Source organism: Carassius carassius, chromosome 13 (genome assembly GCF_963082965.1).
Source record: "Carassius carassius chromosome 13, fCarCar2.1, whole genome shotgun sequence".
In the NCBI taxonomy this organism is placed as follows: domain Eukaryota; kingdom Metazoa; phylum Chordata; class Actinopteri; order Cypriniformes; family Cyprinidae; genus Carassius; species Carassius carassius.
The window spans coordinates 20133126-20150973 of record NC_081767.1 but is presented as its reverse complement, the minus strand read 5'-3'; the positions used below and the strand labels follow the sequence as shown (position 1 = coordinate 20150973).

The 17848-nt window shown below is 36.5% G+C and overlaps 1 protein-coding gene across 12 annotated transcripts in view; it reads left to right on the top strand.

Moving 5' to 3' along the window:
- The window catches only part of LOC132156058 (pleckstrin homology domain-containing family A member 7-like), an 87082-nt gene that overhangs the window by 68651 nt on the left and 583 nt on the right, over nt 1-17848 (top strand). For 6 of the 12 annotated variants that reach the window (XM_059564883.1, XM_059564881.1, XM_059564886.1 and 3 more), the window contains 16 exons: nt 1949-2032; nt 2282-2389; nt 4292-4345; nt 4592-4675; nt 6348-6416; nt 6497-6577; nt 6659-6808; nt 7095-7196; nt 10266-10374; nt 10460-10623; nt 10733-10918; nt 11524-11614; nt 11738-11823; nt 12346-12564; nt 16824-16958; nt 17704-17837. In XM_059564883.1, coding sequence (XP_059420866.1) covers nt 1949-2032; nt 2282-2389; nt 4292-4345; nt 4592-4675; nt 6348-6416; nt 6497-6577; nt 6659-6808; nt 7095-7196; nt 10266-10374; nt 10460-10623; nt 10733-10918; nt 11524-11614; nt 11738-11823; nt 12346-12564; nt 16824-16958; nt 17704-17837 — 1856 coding nt within the window. The remainder of the gene's footprint in view (nt 1-1948; nt 2033-2281; nt 2390-4291; nt 4346-4591; nt 4676-6347; nt 6417-6496; nt 6578-6658; nt 6809-7094; nt 7197-10265; nt 10375-10459; nt 10624-10732; nt 10919-11523; nt 11615-11737; nt 11824-12345; nt 12565-16823; nt 16959-17703; nt 17838-17848) is intronic. The other 6 variants (XM_059564889.1, XM_059564887.1, XM_059564882.1 and 3 more) reach the window with 5 other exon arrangements.

Sequence of the window (17848 nt, the reverse complement as noted above, 5' to 3'; positions counted from 1 at the left end):
GGCCCAGGCCTCCCCGCCACCCTAGTGGCAGGAAGTGGGTCAGGGGATTGGTGTGGGGAAGCAGCAGAAGGCTCCTCGCTCCCCTCTCGTTGAGGTGTGGCCATTCCCCATACAGGGCCTCACGCCCCGGCTGCAGGCTCCATCCCCATCCTCCAACGGGACCTAAGGAGAAGGACAGATTTTGGGGCAGGGGGGGAGGGGGAGACAGGGGAAGAGAGAGAGAGAGACAGAAGGAAGGGGCTCGCCGACCCCGGAGCACGCCGCCAGCTGATCTTCCGCCAGTTGGATGGCCAGATCCAGCGACGCCGGGCGGTGGCACTGGACCCACTGGGCAGTCTTCTTCGGGAGACGGGAGATGAACTGTTCCAGTACCACCGTGCTGATGATGGTCTCGGCGTCGCTTCCTCCGGCCAACAGCCATTGCGGCACGAGTCCCGGAGCTGCTGTGCCAAGACAAAGGGTCGGCCCGCTTCGGTCAGTTCCAGCGACCGGAAGCGCTGACGGTGTTGTTCGGGGCTGAGGCCGACCCTCTGGAGGATGGCTCTTCTAAGGTCGGCATAGACCAGGAGGTTCGGGACGGGCAGTTGTTGTGTGGGCACTTCTGGGCCTCCCCCGACAGCAGTGGGATCACCCGGATGGGCCAGCTGTCCATCCGCCCCCCCACATGCCTCCGCCGTTCTTTCAAAGAGGTCGAGGAATGCCTCCGGGTCATCGGTTGGCCCCATCTTCGTGAGCGGCATGTGGAGGGTGGGGCTGGCACTGGGGGAGGCCATCCTCATCCGACCCTCCCGGTCCAGCAAGCTCCGGAACAGCTCGCGGTCCTCCTGCTGGGCCTGCATCATGGCCTGGAACCGGTGTTCATGGTTCGGCCCGCAGATCCAGCAGGGCTTTGTGGTGTTCCTGATGCAGGCCCGCGAGCGATGTTATGATGTCCGCAAATGGCGATGTCGATGATCCTGACGGAGTCTGCATGGCTGAATCATTCTCCTTCCTCCCGGGTTTCAGCACCAGTGTGGTATGGTCAGTCTAATAAAGAGGAAGAAGGCCGGGGTCGGCGTACAGGGCTCGTGGGATACTTTATTTAAATACTAATAAAACAAAACAAACTAACGCAGCAGGTGCGCACACTTCACAGTCTCTTTCTACGTTTCACTACTGCAGTCTTCGTTTCTCTCGGTCGGCAGCTCTCCAGCTCCTTACTCCCACGAGTCCCTGTCTCTATCATTCTCCGCTGGTCCTCCGCCGGCTAAAATGCCGGTTCCCCACACCAATCACTGTAACGAGACCCAGGTGTTAATCGTCTTTCACCTGATCCACTTACCACCGCTCGTCTCCTCACTCGCTCTCCCGTTGCAGACTTCGCTAAACCTCGCCTCCCCCGCCACAGGTGCGTACTGTCATTTTCACTTTTATGTACTCTAACGTTTACAAGTCTGGGTTCAGGAAGATTTTTTTGTTTAAACATATTTATACTTTCTTTCAGTTAGAATGGATTAGGTTGATCAAACGTGACAGTAAAGACACTTATAATGTTACAAAAGGTTTCTATTTCAAATAAATTCTGTTATTCTGAACTGTATATTTAATAAAAGAATCATGCAAAAATGTATCATGGTTTCCACAGAAATAGTTTTTCCATCATCAATAATAATAAAAACAAATTCTGAGCACCAAATCAGCATAATGGAATGATTTCTGGAGTAATGGCTGCTGAAAATTCACCTTTGCCACCACAGGAATAAATTAAAATAGAAAAAAAGTTATTTTAAAAATCTAATAATAGATGCCTATTTTTACTGTATTTTTTTTATAAATTAATGGAGATAGTGTTGTTATAGTGTGACATGTTGATGAACACATACTGAAAGACTTATTGCTTATGTCTGTTTTTTGATTAAGTATATTTAAATGCATTCATCTATTTTCTTTTCATTTTATCCTGCTGCAGTCAGCCACAGTAGAGAGACGCTCAATGCCTCCATCCGGCTATATCACACATACAGTCAGTACACCCAGCCTGCATGGAAAAACGGTAAGTTTCTTTTGGGGAAAAAAGTATATTATGCGGTTACAAATAGTTTGAATTGAGATTTGAAGGTTTACTTTGTCTCTTTTGTGCTGCTGTACGATATCAGCAAAATGTCGTACAATGACACCCAAAAAACCTCTGCTGGTGGAGCCAGTCCTCTTGTTTTCATGGCTCTAATGGGCACTTGTGTAAATAATCTGATCACATAACTTTCTCTCTGCCCTGATTGTACCCTCACAACCTATGGTCCAGCCGGAGGAGCTCACCCTTCTCCTCATCCAGTTACGGAGACACCAAGCCATGATGGCAGGTGTGCGCAACAATGCGCTGGCCCACCTCCAGATGTTGTCTCGGGTGAAGGTCAGGGCTCGGCCTGCCCAGCTGCTGTTATTTACCCCGCCTGGCTCTCTGTAGCTCCCTTGGCTTTGTTACATGATGCTTCTTTGTATTGCAACATGGCATGTCATGCTTAGGGGCTGTATCTAGATGTCCCACCGTCAGCATGAATTATATATGTAACTGGTCTGAGGCATTATGCATACTACATGAGTATGCTTTGCTGTTGCTTCAAACATCATAGATGCAAAGATCAAAATTGTTTGCATGCATGAAGTAGCAGGTGTACGCTGGAGTCTGTGCGAGCCTTATCTGAAGTTCTGGTTTGATCTAGTTGCAGGATATGCGTAGATCATTTCAGCAGTAATTTTATAATAAACTTGCTTTGTTACTGGTAGTAATATTATGTTGCTCAAAGTGTAATTACTTTGCTTTGTAACGAATGCTTTGGCATCAAGGACTGTGCTAAAGTCAAACAAATATTCTGTAACACTTTACAATAAGGTATATTTTTTTAATGCATTAACTAACATGAACTTACAATAAGCAATACATTTTTACAGCATTTATTAACCTTGAAATGAACCTAAAAATGTTTGTTAATTCGCAATGCATTAACACGCTGCAAAAAATTATTTCAAACACGAAACAAGATTATTTTTCTTACCCCACTGGCAGATTATTCTGCTTGTTTCAAGTCAAAACTCACTTAAATTTGTCTTGTTTTTTCCTGAAAACAAGACAATAATTTTTACTTAGAATTTTTTGATATTTTGGCCAGAAACAAGACAAACAATCTAAGCTATAAGAGCATTTTTTGCAGTGCAGATACAACATTTGATCATTAGTAAATGTTGAGATTAACATTAACAAATGATATAGAATTATTGTTAATTGTTAATAAACTAAAATTAATAAACTAATGTTAACAAATGAAATATTATTGTAAAATATTACCAAATATTATTTTGTTTCTAACCTGATATCAACATAACACACTCAGAAAAGCATTTTCTTAATCTATACTTTTGTTTTGTTTTCCTGTAAAAGAAAAATAATACATATATATATATATATATATATATATATATATATATATATATATATATATATATATATATATATATATGCCTAAACAAACATAAATTTACTTAAGAAGCAAAATTACATATTATATTAATTAATTTTTAGACTTATTTTTGCTTTATGCTTAGGTTAAAGGCTTAAACCTATTGTTAGGTTTATGCTCAAAACAAACACTATTTCCTGCCAAAGGGGGAAAAGGTTAACTTATTTAAAAATATGTTCTATGAAATATGAAGTGTATATAAAGTTGACATTGCTTCTCATGTAAATTTAAACTACTGTTCAAAAGGTATGGGGTCAGGGCGATTTATGAAGAAATATATTGATCAAAAGTGAGAGTAAAGACATTTAGAATGTTAAAGCTTTCTAAAAAAAGAAAATCAAGCAATCACACAATCAGCATATTAAAATGATTTCCGAAGGATCACATGACACTGAAGACTGGAGTAATGGCTGCTGAAAATACATCTTTACCATCACAGAAATAATTTACATTTTCAAAATAGAAAAAGATATTTAATAATACAGTTTTAATGTATTTATGATCAAATAAATGAAGTCTTTTAAAAACATATTTGAAAAAAATCTTACCAACCCCAGTCTTTTGAGCGGTAGTGTGTATAAGCTGTCACTTGCATGTAAATGCGAACAGTGTTCAATAAAAATGAGTGCGATATGTGTAGTATGTCCCAAAGCTGGAGTACCAGATGCATAGCCAGCTATTTCTTTAATGCTAGCGCAGTGTCAGCCTAAAGTGTGTGGTGGATAAATGAAACATCTGATTAGTGTTAATTAAAGAGTAGAAGAGTGTCAATTGAAATATTTTCCCTGCTCTTACAGGCTGATGACACATACGTGCACTTGAAGAAGGACCTGGAATATTTAGATCTGAAGGTGGGACCTCTCCATTTCTGTGTCTCTATTCCTGTCTTACCTTCTGTATTAACACACTAACACAGCACAGAAACCTCACTTGAGGCGAGGAATCAAGAATTGGCTTTATTTCAGAAACTGTTTACATTTAGTATGCTAACTTTGTGGCATAATCAGGAATTACACGGTCTTAGAATGGTAATGGTAATGTATCCAGTCAAGGCTGGTCATCCTTTGACTGTAACTGTCTATCTCCATTTGCCACAGATGAAAAGTTTAGAGCCATTGATCCTCATGGTTCACAGTGTGTTACAAACCTGCTATGCGGGGGGTTTGAGACCACTCTGGAACGTAAGCACTGTCAGCATCCAGAGTGTCCGCGTTCCCATTGCTTTACATGGTGCACATAGCTTTGTGTTGGCACAAGCCTGGCACCTGCACGCCTATCCTCCCTGCCTTCTGTGAGTGATATGTTGTGCTGTGGGTATGTGTGAGACGGCAGGTCTGGATGGGACGGGCAAGCTTAGTGCATGTGCAGGGAATGACCCACATTTAGCCAGCTGATTCTCCAATGCATTATTTTTTTTTCTTTTCAAGCTATTTATCTTATAAGGTCCATCAATATGATATCTAGTAATCAGTCGTATGTGTAGCTTTCCAGGTAAGTGTGCCTAGATGTTGTAGTGGTAGAGAATTCCTCTGAAACTTCCCTTTCGACCTCCAGTATCAGCGTTGGGGAAAATGCTTCTTAATTCCTCTTGAAACACTTATTGAGAAAACTTACTAGCTTCACTACAAGCTGCTAACAAAAAGTAGCTAACTACATTGAAGGGGGCAGATATGATTTATTAAAAAATAGCAAGAGTTCAAACAAAATCCGTTAGTAATATAGTATTAGTAAATAATATAAACTAGACTAACAGCATCCAACTTCATTTAAAATGATAAAACTACACTGTAAAAGTTTGTGGTCAATAAGATTTAAAAATACTTTTATTCAGTAAGGATGCATTGTTTTTACTGTCCCTTTTGATTAATTCAATAATAATGTTGCAAATGATTTCTATTTTAAATAAGTGCTGTTCTTTTAAACTTTCTATTCAACAAATAATCCTGAGAATTAAGATATTAAGGAGCACAACTGTTTTCAGCATTGATAATAATAAGAAATCAGCTGGTGAAAATTCAGATTTAAATATTTCAGTTTTAAATTGTAAATGTACGTTTTTAAATAAATGGTAAATTGTAATATTCCACAATACATCTGTTTTTCTAAATTTTTATCAAATAAATGCAGCTTTGGTGAGCAAAAGAAATGTGAAAAACATAAAGATTTTTACTGACTTTTGTAAAGCAGCGTAACTAAATCTACAAAAACAGTGCCAGAAACTTTTTATTGCTAAAAAATATATTATAATAATAACTACATATCACCTGAAATAACTGCATATCACTACAAAACGAAGACCTAAGATGCTGATTTAAATGATTTAAATATGCATCTGTAAATTAGTTTTTGATCCAGTTCATTTAAATGAATCCCAGCACTATTTGAAAGAGAGAAACCTGGCTTGGCTGCAAGGCTGTGTGAGAAATAATGCTAAAATAAAAAGTTCAGGTAGCACTGTTTTGAAACTAGCTAAGCTAAGTTGTAGCTTTGCTTTTTTTTTTTTTTTAGTTCCTCCCCCACACCGTCCAGTTCATTTTTGTCCAGAGCTTGGGTTTCTTTTATGAGTTGACCCTGCAGCGTTTTCTGTGGAGCCTTTATTTTAGACATTGCATTTATGTCCCACAGCTGTATTCTGTTGGCATGAAGATCGATAGACACCATCTTGCCATTGTGCTTCCAGAAAGCTTCAGCTCCTACATATGTGCATTAGAAATGAAGAATACTGTCTCACTGCGATTTTCGATACAGTGTCCATTGTATTGTGTTGGTCTTGCTTTGCTTGTGTTGAATAGATGTGTTTCTGTCTCGTGAGCTCTAAGACAAGGAGCCTTTATCTGTAAATTGTTTTATTAGGTGAGTGCGACAGAGAGTCTGAAAGGACGGTCTCCAAAGCCAGTGAAGGTGGCAGAAAGTGATGTAGATGTGAGTATAGAGGACAAATCAGTGCCTTAACCCAATTCCCTAGTCTGAACTGGACCATGATGCTCTGTTTCCTACTACAGGTGACACTGAGTCGATTGTGTGAACAAGACAAAATACTGCAGGAGCTTGAGTTCAGACTCAGTGGACTCAAGGATGATAAGGTGAGGCACATTTTCCAAAGAAAAGCACGGCTGTGGCTTTGATCCTTTGTCAGTGTTAATATCTCTGTTCTTTCTTTCTAGGACAAGCTTGAGTCTGTTCTGGATGTGTCCCACCAGCAGATGGAGCAGTACAAGGATCAGCCAGCTCACGCTGAGAAGATCGCCTACCAGCAGCGACTCCTTCAAGAGGACCTGGTGCATATTCGAGCTGACACTTCTAGAGTGTCAACGGTGAGTATATTACATGGTTTAGACCTACAGTGATTCCTATCGCCATTAATCCATAATGATCTGAAATTAATACATTAGGGATTACAGGACATGAAGATTTAAAGTGCAACAATTTTAGAAAAACTATTTCAGTGTGTAGTTTTGTTCTGTAATTTAACATTATAATAATATAATATAATATCCATTCTCCAAACAGCTTGCCATATGTAGGGTCACAGGTTATATGATATGATGTTCAATATAATGTATGATAAGTAGGTTTTGTTCATATGTTTGTATTGTTCAGGAGATGGAGAGAGCGTGGGTGGACTACAGCAGGTTGGAGCAGTCAGTGGAACAGCTGAAGGATGTCCTGCAGTCTCAGATGAATCTCTGCACATCACCTCAGGTCTTTTTTCTTCTTCTCTCTTTCTGAATTATTTTTTATAGTTTGCTATCATGTTTTTCTCTCGTTTTTTTGATCAGCTGTTTTATTATTATTTTTATTCATTTAGATTTTTGCAGTCACCTTTAGCTAGAATCCATGTTATTTTAGTAGCATTGAAATACTATTATGTTTTCATATTTTCATAGTTTCATATTTTAAATTAGCCTTTAATTTAAAATTAATAAAAAAAACATTCTGTAGTTTTTTTTATCACATCCAACATAAAAGTTTTTGTTTACATAGTGTGTACTGTATATATATATACATATATATATATGTATATATAAATACACAACATGCCTGTATATATTTAAGAAAAATATATTGTTTAAATATATTTGTATATAATATATGAATACAGATATACACACATGTACACATGTGAATACTATTTATTTATTTATTTTATTTGGATTGTTTTAGTTTATTTTGCTCATTTTATGTTAGTATTTACTGTATGCTTTAACTACATAAAAATTTGATTTTAATGAATGTTTATGGCCTGTTCACACCAAGAAGGATTACTATATCAACATCCACATCAACACACGCTAACATTGTTTATCATAAACGTGCGCTGCAGTTATATCCAGTGTTGGGAAGGTTACTTTGGAAATGTAATAGGTTACAGATTACAAGTTACCTTGTTTAAAATGTAATAGTAGTGTAACTTTTTCAATTACTTTATTAAAGTAATGTAACTAATTACTTTTGAGTACTTTTTGATTACTTTTATAAATTTGTGGAAATTAAAGAATAATAAATTAAAGCATAAACATCAACTTAAATACAGTTATCTAATAAGCATGTGTCGTATTCTGTGTAATAAACTCCTGAAACATTGGTGTTTTTTTAAACTGCTGTCTCTTTGTATATGATGATAGTTTTCTCAAAATAAGTAAAATGCACATGAAGTGACAGAGCAGTTTTAGGATTTATGAGGAATTATGAGGAATATTGAGGCGGCAGAGGTTGAAAACACTGTTTCAGTAGGCCTATGTGTAGTAAATAAAACCATGTCTTTGCCATTAATTTACAGGAGGGGCGGACTGGGAAAAAAATTCAGACTGGAAAATTCAAACTCATACAAACAAATTCATGGACAAAACAATTTTTTGTTTGGACCTGAGATAAAAAAAAGGTTTAAATCTTTAATTTGGGGACATGCTAAATAATTAAAAGTTCTCTCCTGAACTGCACCTTCACTTCCATTTTTCTCTTCAATCTCTTTATTTTGCCGTGTTATCCATCTCTCTCATGACTTTAATACTCAAGATTGAACAAAACTATACTTTACAATACAATACTCTACAATACTACAATATCTTTATAGAAAAATCCTAATACTGTAAACGAGTCATGTTTTTCCCTTACAAAAATTAACCATGCTTTTATTAGCCTATATAAAAGTAAAATAACCTTTTTTTTTTTTTTTTTTGCAAATGGATTTGTATTTATTTTTAAATAAATACATTTTTAAAATAATTTAACATTTTTGGTTACCACAGTTAAACAATAGTAACCATTTTCTCTGGATTTATAGTTAAATATTAAAATGTTAATTTTCGTAAGGGTTGTGTCTGTCGTAGCTCCCCCTAAACCTATTTTTAAAAATCGGATTTTTTTTTCAGTTAAATTACTACTGTAACATTACTACAGATAATAATGATGTCCTTTATATAGTATTTTGAGTGATGACTGATGAGCAACGTGCTGCTACTTGATTAAAAAAAACTAAGACAAAAAAGCATCTTTACAGATGAAACTGACCTAAAACCCTGAACACTAGTTCTGCTTCTCTGCTCCAGCAGTCCACCTTATTCATTCTCTCTCTTTCTCTCTCTCTCTCTCTCTCTCTCTCTCTCTCTCTCTCTCTCTCTCGCATTGATTACTGAGTCTGATCCAAACCGTTTGGCGGAGGCGCGGAGAGCGCGCGAGTCATGACTAACAATTCATGACTTATTAGAGATTTAATTATCAAATGGCGGATTCACAAATGATCGCTTTAGTACATTCGGCAGGCAATTATACAATAATGATATTAAATAGAGGGCCAAATCGGCTGCCAGGCCACCAGGAATTGTCCCGGTTCTCCCGGTGTCCAGTCCGCGCCTGATTTCCACAGACACGCAGAATGTGCAAGTCATATATTGCATTTGTGGGGCTTAATATTCACAGACACTAGTCCATGTCATGTTTTGATTCAAGTGTACTGACCTACTTTTGATTTAGTCATCCAAAATGTGGCATATTCCGTCCGCGTTAGGCATTCCGTTTTTATGACTGGATTCTACGAACCAGACTGTATTTCCGCATCCCGGAAATTATCAGAGCGGTATGTCTCAAAATAGTCAGTGCAATTTGGGAAATTAATCAGTTAAATCTGTATGTGGATGTGTGTAAATATTCAAATGTAATCCCCTTTGTAATCGTTAAAAATTTCATAAGTAACTGTAATTTAATTACTAATTTTTTCTTAGTAACTGTAACTAATTAGTTACAACAATTTTGGTACGGTAATGATTTCTCTTGGTTCTTCGTTCTAAATAAATGCGACTTATAGTCCAGTGCGACTTAAATGTTTTTTTTTTCCTCATCATGACGTATTTTTGGACTGATGCGACTTATAGTCCAAAAAATACGGTAAATAGATTTTTAAACTATATCTTTATCTAAGGTCCTACCTTTTTGGAAAACCTTACTAGGTGAGCATTAACCTTGATTATTTATTAAAAAAAAAAATTAAGCTGTGGTTTATGTTTCTATGTACTTGTGGAATTTATCTGTGGTCATTCTTCTGTCTTCTTTATTTTTTATGTTAAAATAAAGCATTAAGAAAAGCACACACACACACACACACACACACACACAAAAAACGATATCTTTATCGTTATAGTTGATATTCTTTGGTGTGAACAGGCCTTTATTTTATTTCAAGTAATGAAAATGTTTTAGTTTCATTAATAGTAATCCTGGCTAGAATAAAAATACAATTTGGAGACTTTTGAATTGGTGTGTTTTTGTTCTCAGGAGAAAAATCAGTTGAGGAGGGAGCTCTGGAGGATAGAGGACGTGATGACTGGACTCAGCTCATCCAAAGAAACCTTCAAAATCACCATAGACTCAGTCAAGAACCCAGGTATGAATGGACAGTTTAGATAGGGTTAATAAATTTACTACAGATCTTGTTCTTTTTAATATATAACTCTTGCTTTTGTGTCCAGAGAGAAAACTTGTGCCTTCAGTAATAGAGTCAACAGTGCCTTCTCGGTGCATGACCCCGTCTGCAGTCGAGGTGCGGTCACCCCGACGCAGTCTTACCTCCAGTCCGTTATCACTGCCCTTAGACAATGAGGTTTTTCAGAATCCTTACTCTGTGCCCAAATGGGTATGAGTTACTTGACTAGTGCTATTCCTAAAATGATTGTATTGTATGGCAGCAACTAATTAACAATATTTAATGGTTTACTTAAGCATGTAATTTTTTTGTTTTTTAGGAAGAGGATGATGCTCCACCCAGACCACCTTTGCCCCTCCTCTATGATGAGGACACAGCCCCTGTTGTCCCGCCCCTACCTAAAGAAACAACGGTCATTAGACACACTTCTGTCCGTGGCCTCAAGCGACAATCTGATGAGAGGAAACGTGACAGAGAAAGCAGCTATGTGAATGGAGACTGCAGGGTAATAAACTCACTCGTGAAGGTCATTGTTATTGTGAAGTTTGTTTTCATTAGTGTTGTAATTGTTAACTAAAAATTAAAATAAGGGGTATATTTTGAGATAACAACCGGCTGGATGTACATTATCCCGCTTATTACATGGCTAAAAAGATTTGTTTTTACCATTGTAACACGCGGTGGTTAAGTGCTTTCAGTCACAAGATGGTGTCAGACAGTCAACGATAGCGGAGTGACTCCATAAGCATATAAGTAGTACAGTACCAGTCAAGATAACAATTAGTACCCGGATGAGTGGTGTGTTATTCACTTTGGCGGTTGTTATCTGGGAATAACTTACCGCTGGATGGCGTAAGTTCAGAATCAAGTATTCCACAGAGCCAAGTAATAATAAAAAAATGCTTAATTCAAGTAATTCATCTTACTAAACCTCAAATGTACAAAAAAAAAAAAAAGAGTAAAATGTAGTTTTTGAATAATGGAATGTCTTCAGAAGAAGTTTTTTAATAATTTCCTTAAACTTTATCACCATCCATGTGACCGTAATATTTTAGTCTTTGCATTGTGATTGCTTTGCAATAAGGATTAAATCAAATGTTTGGGTTTTAGGTGGAACTGCGGTCCTACCTGAGTGAACCAGAGCTTCCTGGAACAGGAACAGATCAAGTGGACGCAGGCTACCTGACTCTTCAAAGAAGAGGTGAAATATTACAGCTTTTGATCATTCGGCTTATCTTTAAAACATATGATGCTCATAGGGGTAAAGTGCCAAGTTGTAATACCAGTCTACCTGAAAAAATGAACCATTTTTGTGATCCCTTAGGCCTGTCAGGCTCCTCTTCCAGAATAAACCAGTATGGTGTGACTTCCTATTCACCGAGGAGAGGAGATTCTGCATTATCATCAACAGTGAGCACCTGATTACTGTAGAACTGATACTTCATTTAATTTATTCATATTTACATTTATCTATAATTTATCAAATTAAATACAAATGTTTTATTTATTAATGTAGAAGATATATCATATATATATATATATATATATACATATATATATATATATATATGATGTAATTTTCTGAAATATGTATTATATACATACATATATATTTATGATTTTATATTATCATATTAATGAATTCATTGAAACATAATTTTTATTAGATAGACAGATATATGGATGGATGGATGGATAGATAGATAGATAGATAGATAGATAGATAGATAGATAGATAGATAGATAGAACATTGTCATTTTTATAACCTGATATTATTTTATCAAACATTTATTATTTCATATTATCATATTAATTCATTATAGATAGATTGTCTTCGTGCATTGTGGAAATAAAAAAAAATACATAAATAAGAAAAAAAGTCTAGAAAAAGCTACATGTAAGATGTTCAGTCTTTATCCTGTGCCATGTAGGAGAGACCAAAGAGTGCCTTGGAGCGGCTGTATTTGGGAGAGTCTCAGCCAGATCAGCCGCTGCAGAGAGCGAGGATGAGTGTGGAGGAGCAGCTGGAGAGAATGAAAAGGCACCAGAGCGCTCTAATGCGTGAGCGCAAACGTAACTTGAGTCAGGGTGAGCGACAGCTCGTGAGCTCCCGCGCCGCCACTCGACCGATCAACTCTGACCCAGGATCAGTACGTTACTCCCTCCCCAATAAGCACAGGGACCTTCGCTATGGCCCTCCCCGATAAGGCCACAAAACACAAAGCTAACATGCTAATTGCTAACACACTTTTTGCCCCATGAACAAAACTCAGCTTTACATTAACAAGCCATGGGTGGGACAGGGCCGTGCTGTGGGTGTGTTTAAGGATTGGCCAGAGTGTGGACAGACGCATGGAGTGGTTACTGTCCTGCAATGGACTCCAGGCTTCTCCTTCACAGACCTGTGAATATATTCAAATGTGAAGAAAAAAGGATAACATTATCCCCGACTGCCTTTCCGATCTCTCACAATGGATTTGAAACATTTTTTTTTAATTATTTATTATAATCTAAATCTATTTTCTGAAATAATTTGTGAAGCTATATTTTGTATGAACATAATATGGTGGCAATTTTCGACCCTGCTGCCTCGTATTAACCACAAATTAATTATTGTTGGTATGAAGGGATTTCTGTGTGCAATCATTCTTAATCATCATCTCCTATAGAAGAATAAATCAGTGAAGTGCCTCTTAATTCTAACCTGAACATCAGTGTCAGAAAATCCTGCTTCAGCTCAAACACTGAAGAATGATTTCAAATTAAACTATGGAGTGCAACAGCGCCCATCCACTTTGTTTTCAGGGGCTTTGGTTCCAGAAGTAGTTTAACCATTAATTTTTCCCATGGGGATTCCCATAATTCTTCAGTTAGGCCATGTAATATGTCATGAACCAAACCAACCAGCTTTAAGGTGAATTACAGCATTACAAACTTTGATTTGCATCAAAAAAAGTGTCAGACACACAATGTTACATTTTCTTCACACAATTTGATTCTCACAATTTTCTATATGGTGGAGATTTCTTTGTAGAATCATGAAAAATGTTTTTCACCAGAAATTCTGCTGTTAAACAGGATTGTTTAAAAAATATGTTGAAATAACTGGCTTCAACAGTTATTCAGTCTTAAACAGTCTTAAACAGTCTATAGGTTATTGTTAAAAATCATGAATGTGATTTTTACTTTGGAACCAGACTGTAGCACTCTATTGCTCATATAATGTGGTCTTGAGAGCTTGCACTCAGTTGCTTTGTTAGCTAATTGCTAATCGTAGGAAATAACCATTTGAGTAGGACCATTGTGTCTTGATTAGCAAGCATTATTGCTGCGTCTGTGGCTCAAAAAGAGTGTTTTGCCCAATCAAACACTTAGCCACCTTTCAATTTACTGCAATCAGAGTAATCGGCAGGAACTGCCTGATGTGTGGGTTCCCTTTGCTCAAAATCGCCTTTGTCTTTTTTTTTAAATATACTGCACTCAGAGGTGTTTCTGCTGCTTTCTTGCTCTAAAGTCTTTGACTGACTTCTTAGTTAATGACTGCTTACATCAATGTTGAGGATTGCATTTGGTAAACACATTTCCAATCAAGCACTTAATCCAATTGGAAACCCTTGCAATAGTCAGTTCACATCATTTTCAGAGAGTCACGCTGCCCATTGCCCCATTGTTTTGATTCCTGGGACAATTAACACCACTCAGATGCAAATTATGAACATTCTTTATCAGATAGTTATAACTGCTATCAGCTGTATGTCTAAAAAAGAGGATGAGAAAGAATTGGCTGATGGTTTTCATATTACAGCATTTAGAAACTACAATACTCAGTTTAGTTTGAGTCATTTTAGGAAAATATCTATTAAATCTACTAACACCAATTCCAGTTTGGCTCACTCAGTGAAAACTGAAACTCACTTCTCTATAAATTATGGTGATGTTTTATTGTTGTTTCTCTAACAGCTGCCAGTGAGAGGGATGCAACTTTTTACAAACCCTTGTTTCAAACTGACAAACTTGACATCATTATCAACTGATACAGACTTTGCTCTTAACTGTTCAAATCCCACACATGAATGTCTTTATATCTCTGTAGATATTTTGGCAAAAAGACCCCATGAATTAAAAAGCTTCGAGGCCGTCTATGCTGATGTGCTCTTAAATTTGACTTTAAGCCCAAATGTACAATTTCTTGGGGCTTTCACTTCTGGAAAACAGACCAAAAATATGAATGACTGAATTTTTATCCAAAAAAATAATATTTCTTTATAGAGTAAGAATGTTCCTCAAACCATTGTACCACCTGACTAAAATTAGCAAGAAGAAAGTCAATTCACAATGGATAAGATCTTTTAATATGCCCCAGCTTCCCATTGTAATGGGAAATACATTTTTACATATTTATTTTATAATTAAGTCTCTAATGCTCAACAAGGCTTCATTTATTTGATCGAAATACAGTAAAAACAGTAATATTGGGACATATTAGTACAATTTAAAATAACAGTTTTCTATTATAATATAATTAAAAATCTAATTTATTCCTGTGATGGGAAATTTCAGTGGCCATTAGTTATTTGTAACATTATGAATATCTTTACTGTCACTTTTGATCAATTGAATGTGTCATTGCTGAATAAAAGTATTAATTTTTTAAAAACAAAAAATAAAAATAAAAATTGACTTACCTGACATTTTGGAAGAGTTGTACATCAATGCAGGACAAAAAAACTGCACATGTCAAGGCATTTCATGGGGTCTTTAAGCACACCAGCACCTTCATCACTGTTAACATGTTTGTCAGTAGGCAGTGATGTTGTATGATGTGATATGAACTGTATACCGTGACAAAAAGAACCATAATTAAATAACAACAAAACTGTGATAGCAGACTAGCTGTAAGACAAATATGATATTGTTGTGTACATCACCTTCTGAACTCATCACCTCTTATTTTCTTCATTTTCTAATGTTGAAGTTTGCACTAAAGGCACAAATAAAATTAGTTTTCTTTAAATACTTTTTATTCATTGCAATGTGACTGTACTTCTAGATGTAAAGTATCGCTGACAACTTGAGTTAGTGTATCCTCTAAATTCATGCCTGTGAGTGGGTAAATGAATGGATGGTTTTGCATGGTTGTTTAATTGTTAAAGTTGATTGTAAGCTGTTATGCATGGTTAGATGTCTTCAACTACAGAATTCTACAGCATGTTGTAATTTGGTTATGGGTGTGATTTGTAATAGTGGCACAATTTCCTAATGCTTGTATGTTATTGCCCCCCCCCCCTTATATTTTTTTGTCTCTTTACCAATTTGTCAACAAAACCAGGCTTAAATTTAATGAAGTTGTTGATCCAAAAAGAGAAATTTACTCACCCTCAGGCCATACAAGATATAGATGAGTATGTTTCTGTTACATCTTTTAAATCTGTTACATCACTTACTCACCAATGCAGTGAATAGGTGCCATCAGAATCAGAGTCCAAACAGCTGACTCCAATCAATTCATCAGTCCATCAGTTATCGTCTTGTGAAGAGAAAAGAAATGCATTAAAAATGCATCTGGACATTTTTAACTTCAAGCTGTTGCTTCTGAGTCCTATAGCCATAATATTGCTTTCTCCAGTGAAAAACTCGTTTTGCCTGAATCATGAGAGAAATGTGCACAGATTAAGCACTGTTTAGAAAAAAAACTAAACAGTCAAAACCAGTTCTAAACAAATATGATGGTGATTTTTGATGTGAGAGGACAATGGGATGGATCCTTCATTGGAGGAACCATTATTATGAATTTTAAACTGCTATTTCGATCAGAAGTGAGAGTTTAAAGTAAAAACGCTTTAATGATGGATTTATTTCTTAAACACTTGCTTTTCATTTTAAAAGATGTTAGAAGATGGACTGGAGTCGTGTGAATTGCTTGTGGATTATTGTGATGTTTTTAATCAGCTTTTTGAACTCTCATTCTTGACGGCACCCATTCAATGCAGAGGATCCATTGGTGAGCAAGTGATGTACTGCTACATCTTGGATGAGTACATTTGCAGCAAATGTTCATTTTTGGAGGTCTGAACTATTCCTTTAAGTGCAGATGAAACTACAAACGCATTAAAATGACTGCCAGAAAGACTTTGTAGCCATCATTTGATTTTCCACAAGCTGTTAACTAAAGATATTTCACATAGCTTGTTTGGAACAGTTGAATTGCCAGCAATTTTTAAGTTCAAAATAGATATCAGCTCCTTTATTCATCTTTTTGATTTGACAAAGATATTGTGGGTCTGACCCTTATGAAGTTTTATATATTGGATCAAGGCTCATTTCCAGGGGTATTGGAGTGTGTGTGGTGCATAAAAGCTGTATATTGTTGTCTTTGGCCTAATTGGAATGGGAAAAAATTGATTTGCAGCGACCAGAACAGGCCTTACCTGCCAAATCACAGTGGCTGGGATCAGATGAATGGCTGACTGTTGAGGCCCGGCCAGTGAACACACAGGAGCTGGATCTGGAGCCTGTGGACTTTGAGTTCGATCTTACTCGAGAGGTACAGTCAAATTTGAGTGACATTTGCTGACAAATCAAAATCACCTGATTCAATCCTTCCCAGTTGGGTTGTATACCTGTAAAGCTTGATTTATGAAATAATATTCCACCTAAAAAAAAAAAAGATGTTTTAATTATTTAAATAAAATATGATCTTACTAAGATATATAATTGGTAGATATAGATATATAAGTTTTTTCATATTTTGTCTAAAGATTCAATTAACTTTAAATGTTATGATCAAAGCTCTAGATTTTTTATTGTGGGGGGCAAAATATAATGCAATGCAATATAATGATTATTGAAAAATTTACAAATTAATGTTCCTTGAAACATATAATTAAGTTTCATATAAATAATTATAATGATGTATGGATATTAAAGTAAAGCTAAGTTGTTTTTCTGTCCAAGATGTGTTCATCTTGAACTATTATAAATATAAAACGTATTCTTACATTTACTTAATAAAAATTTGAAACGTTTGCCAAAAAAACATGTACCACGAACTGAATTAGTTGCTCAAAAATATAAACTATCAATCAGATGACCAAACGTATGTTTTAGATTATGTATAACAGTATTATCAGCAAAGCTTTGATTACGTAAGATAACTTAGAAATCTTATAAATTTTAATAATTACATCACGTATGAACTGGCTTTTAAAGTATAGTTAATTATAACCATTACGTTGTAGATCTCTGGTTTGTATTATTTGAGATATACTCCGTGTATTGTGGGATTCCAGCTGTCTACGCCACAGAAGGTGTCCATCCCAGAGCGACTCATGGATGTGGAGTCCGATGAAGAACTGAGTCCGGAAGAGAAGGAGACTCGTTCTCGTACCGTAGTGAAGATTAAAAGCCTACTGTCTAAGTCGAGGTATGGTGGGA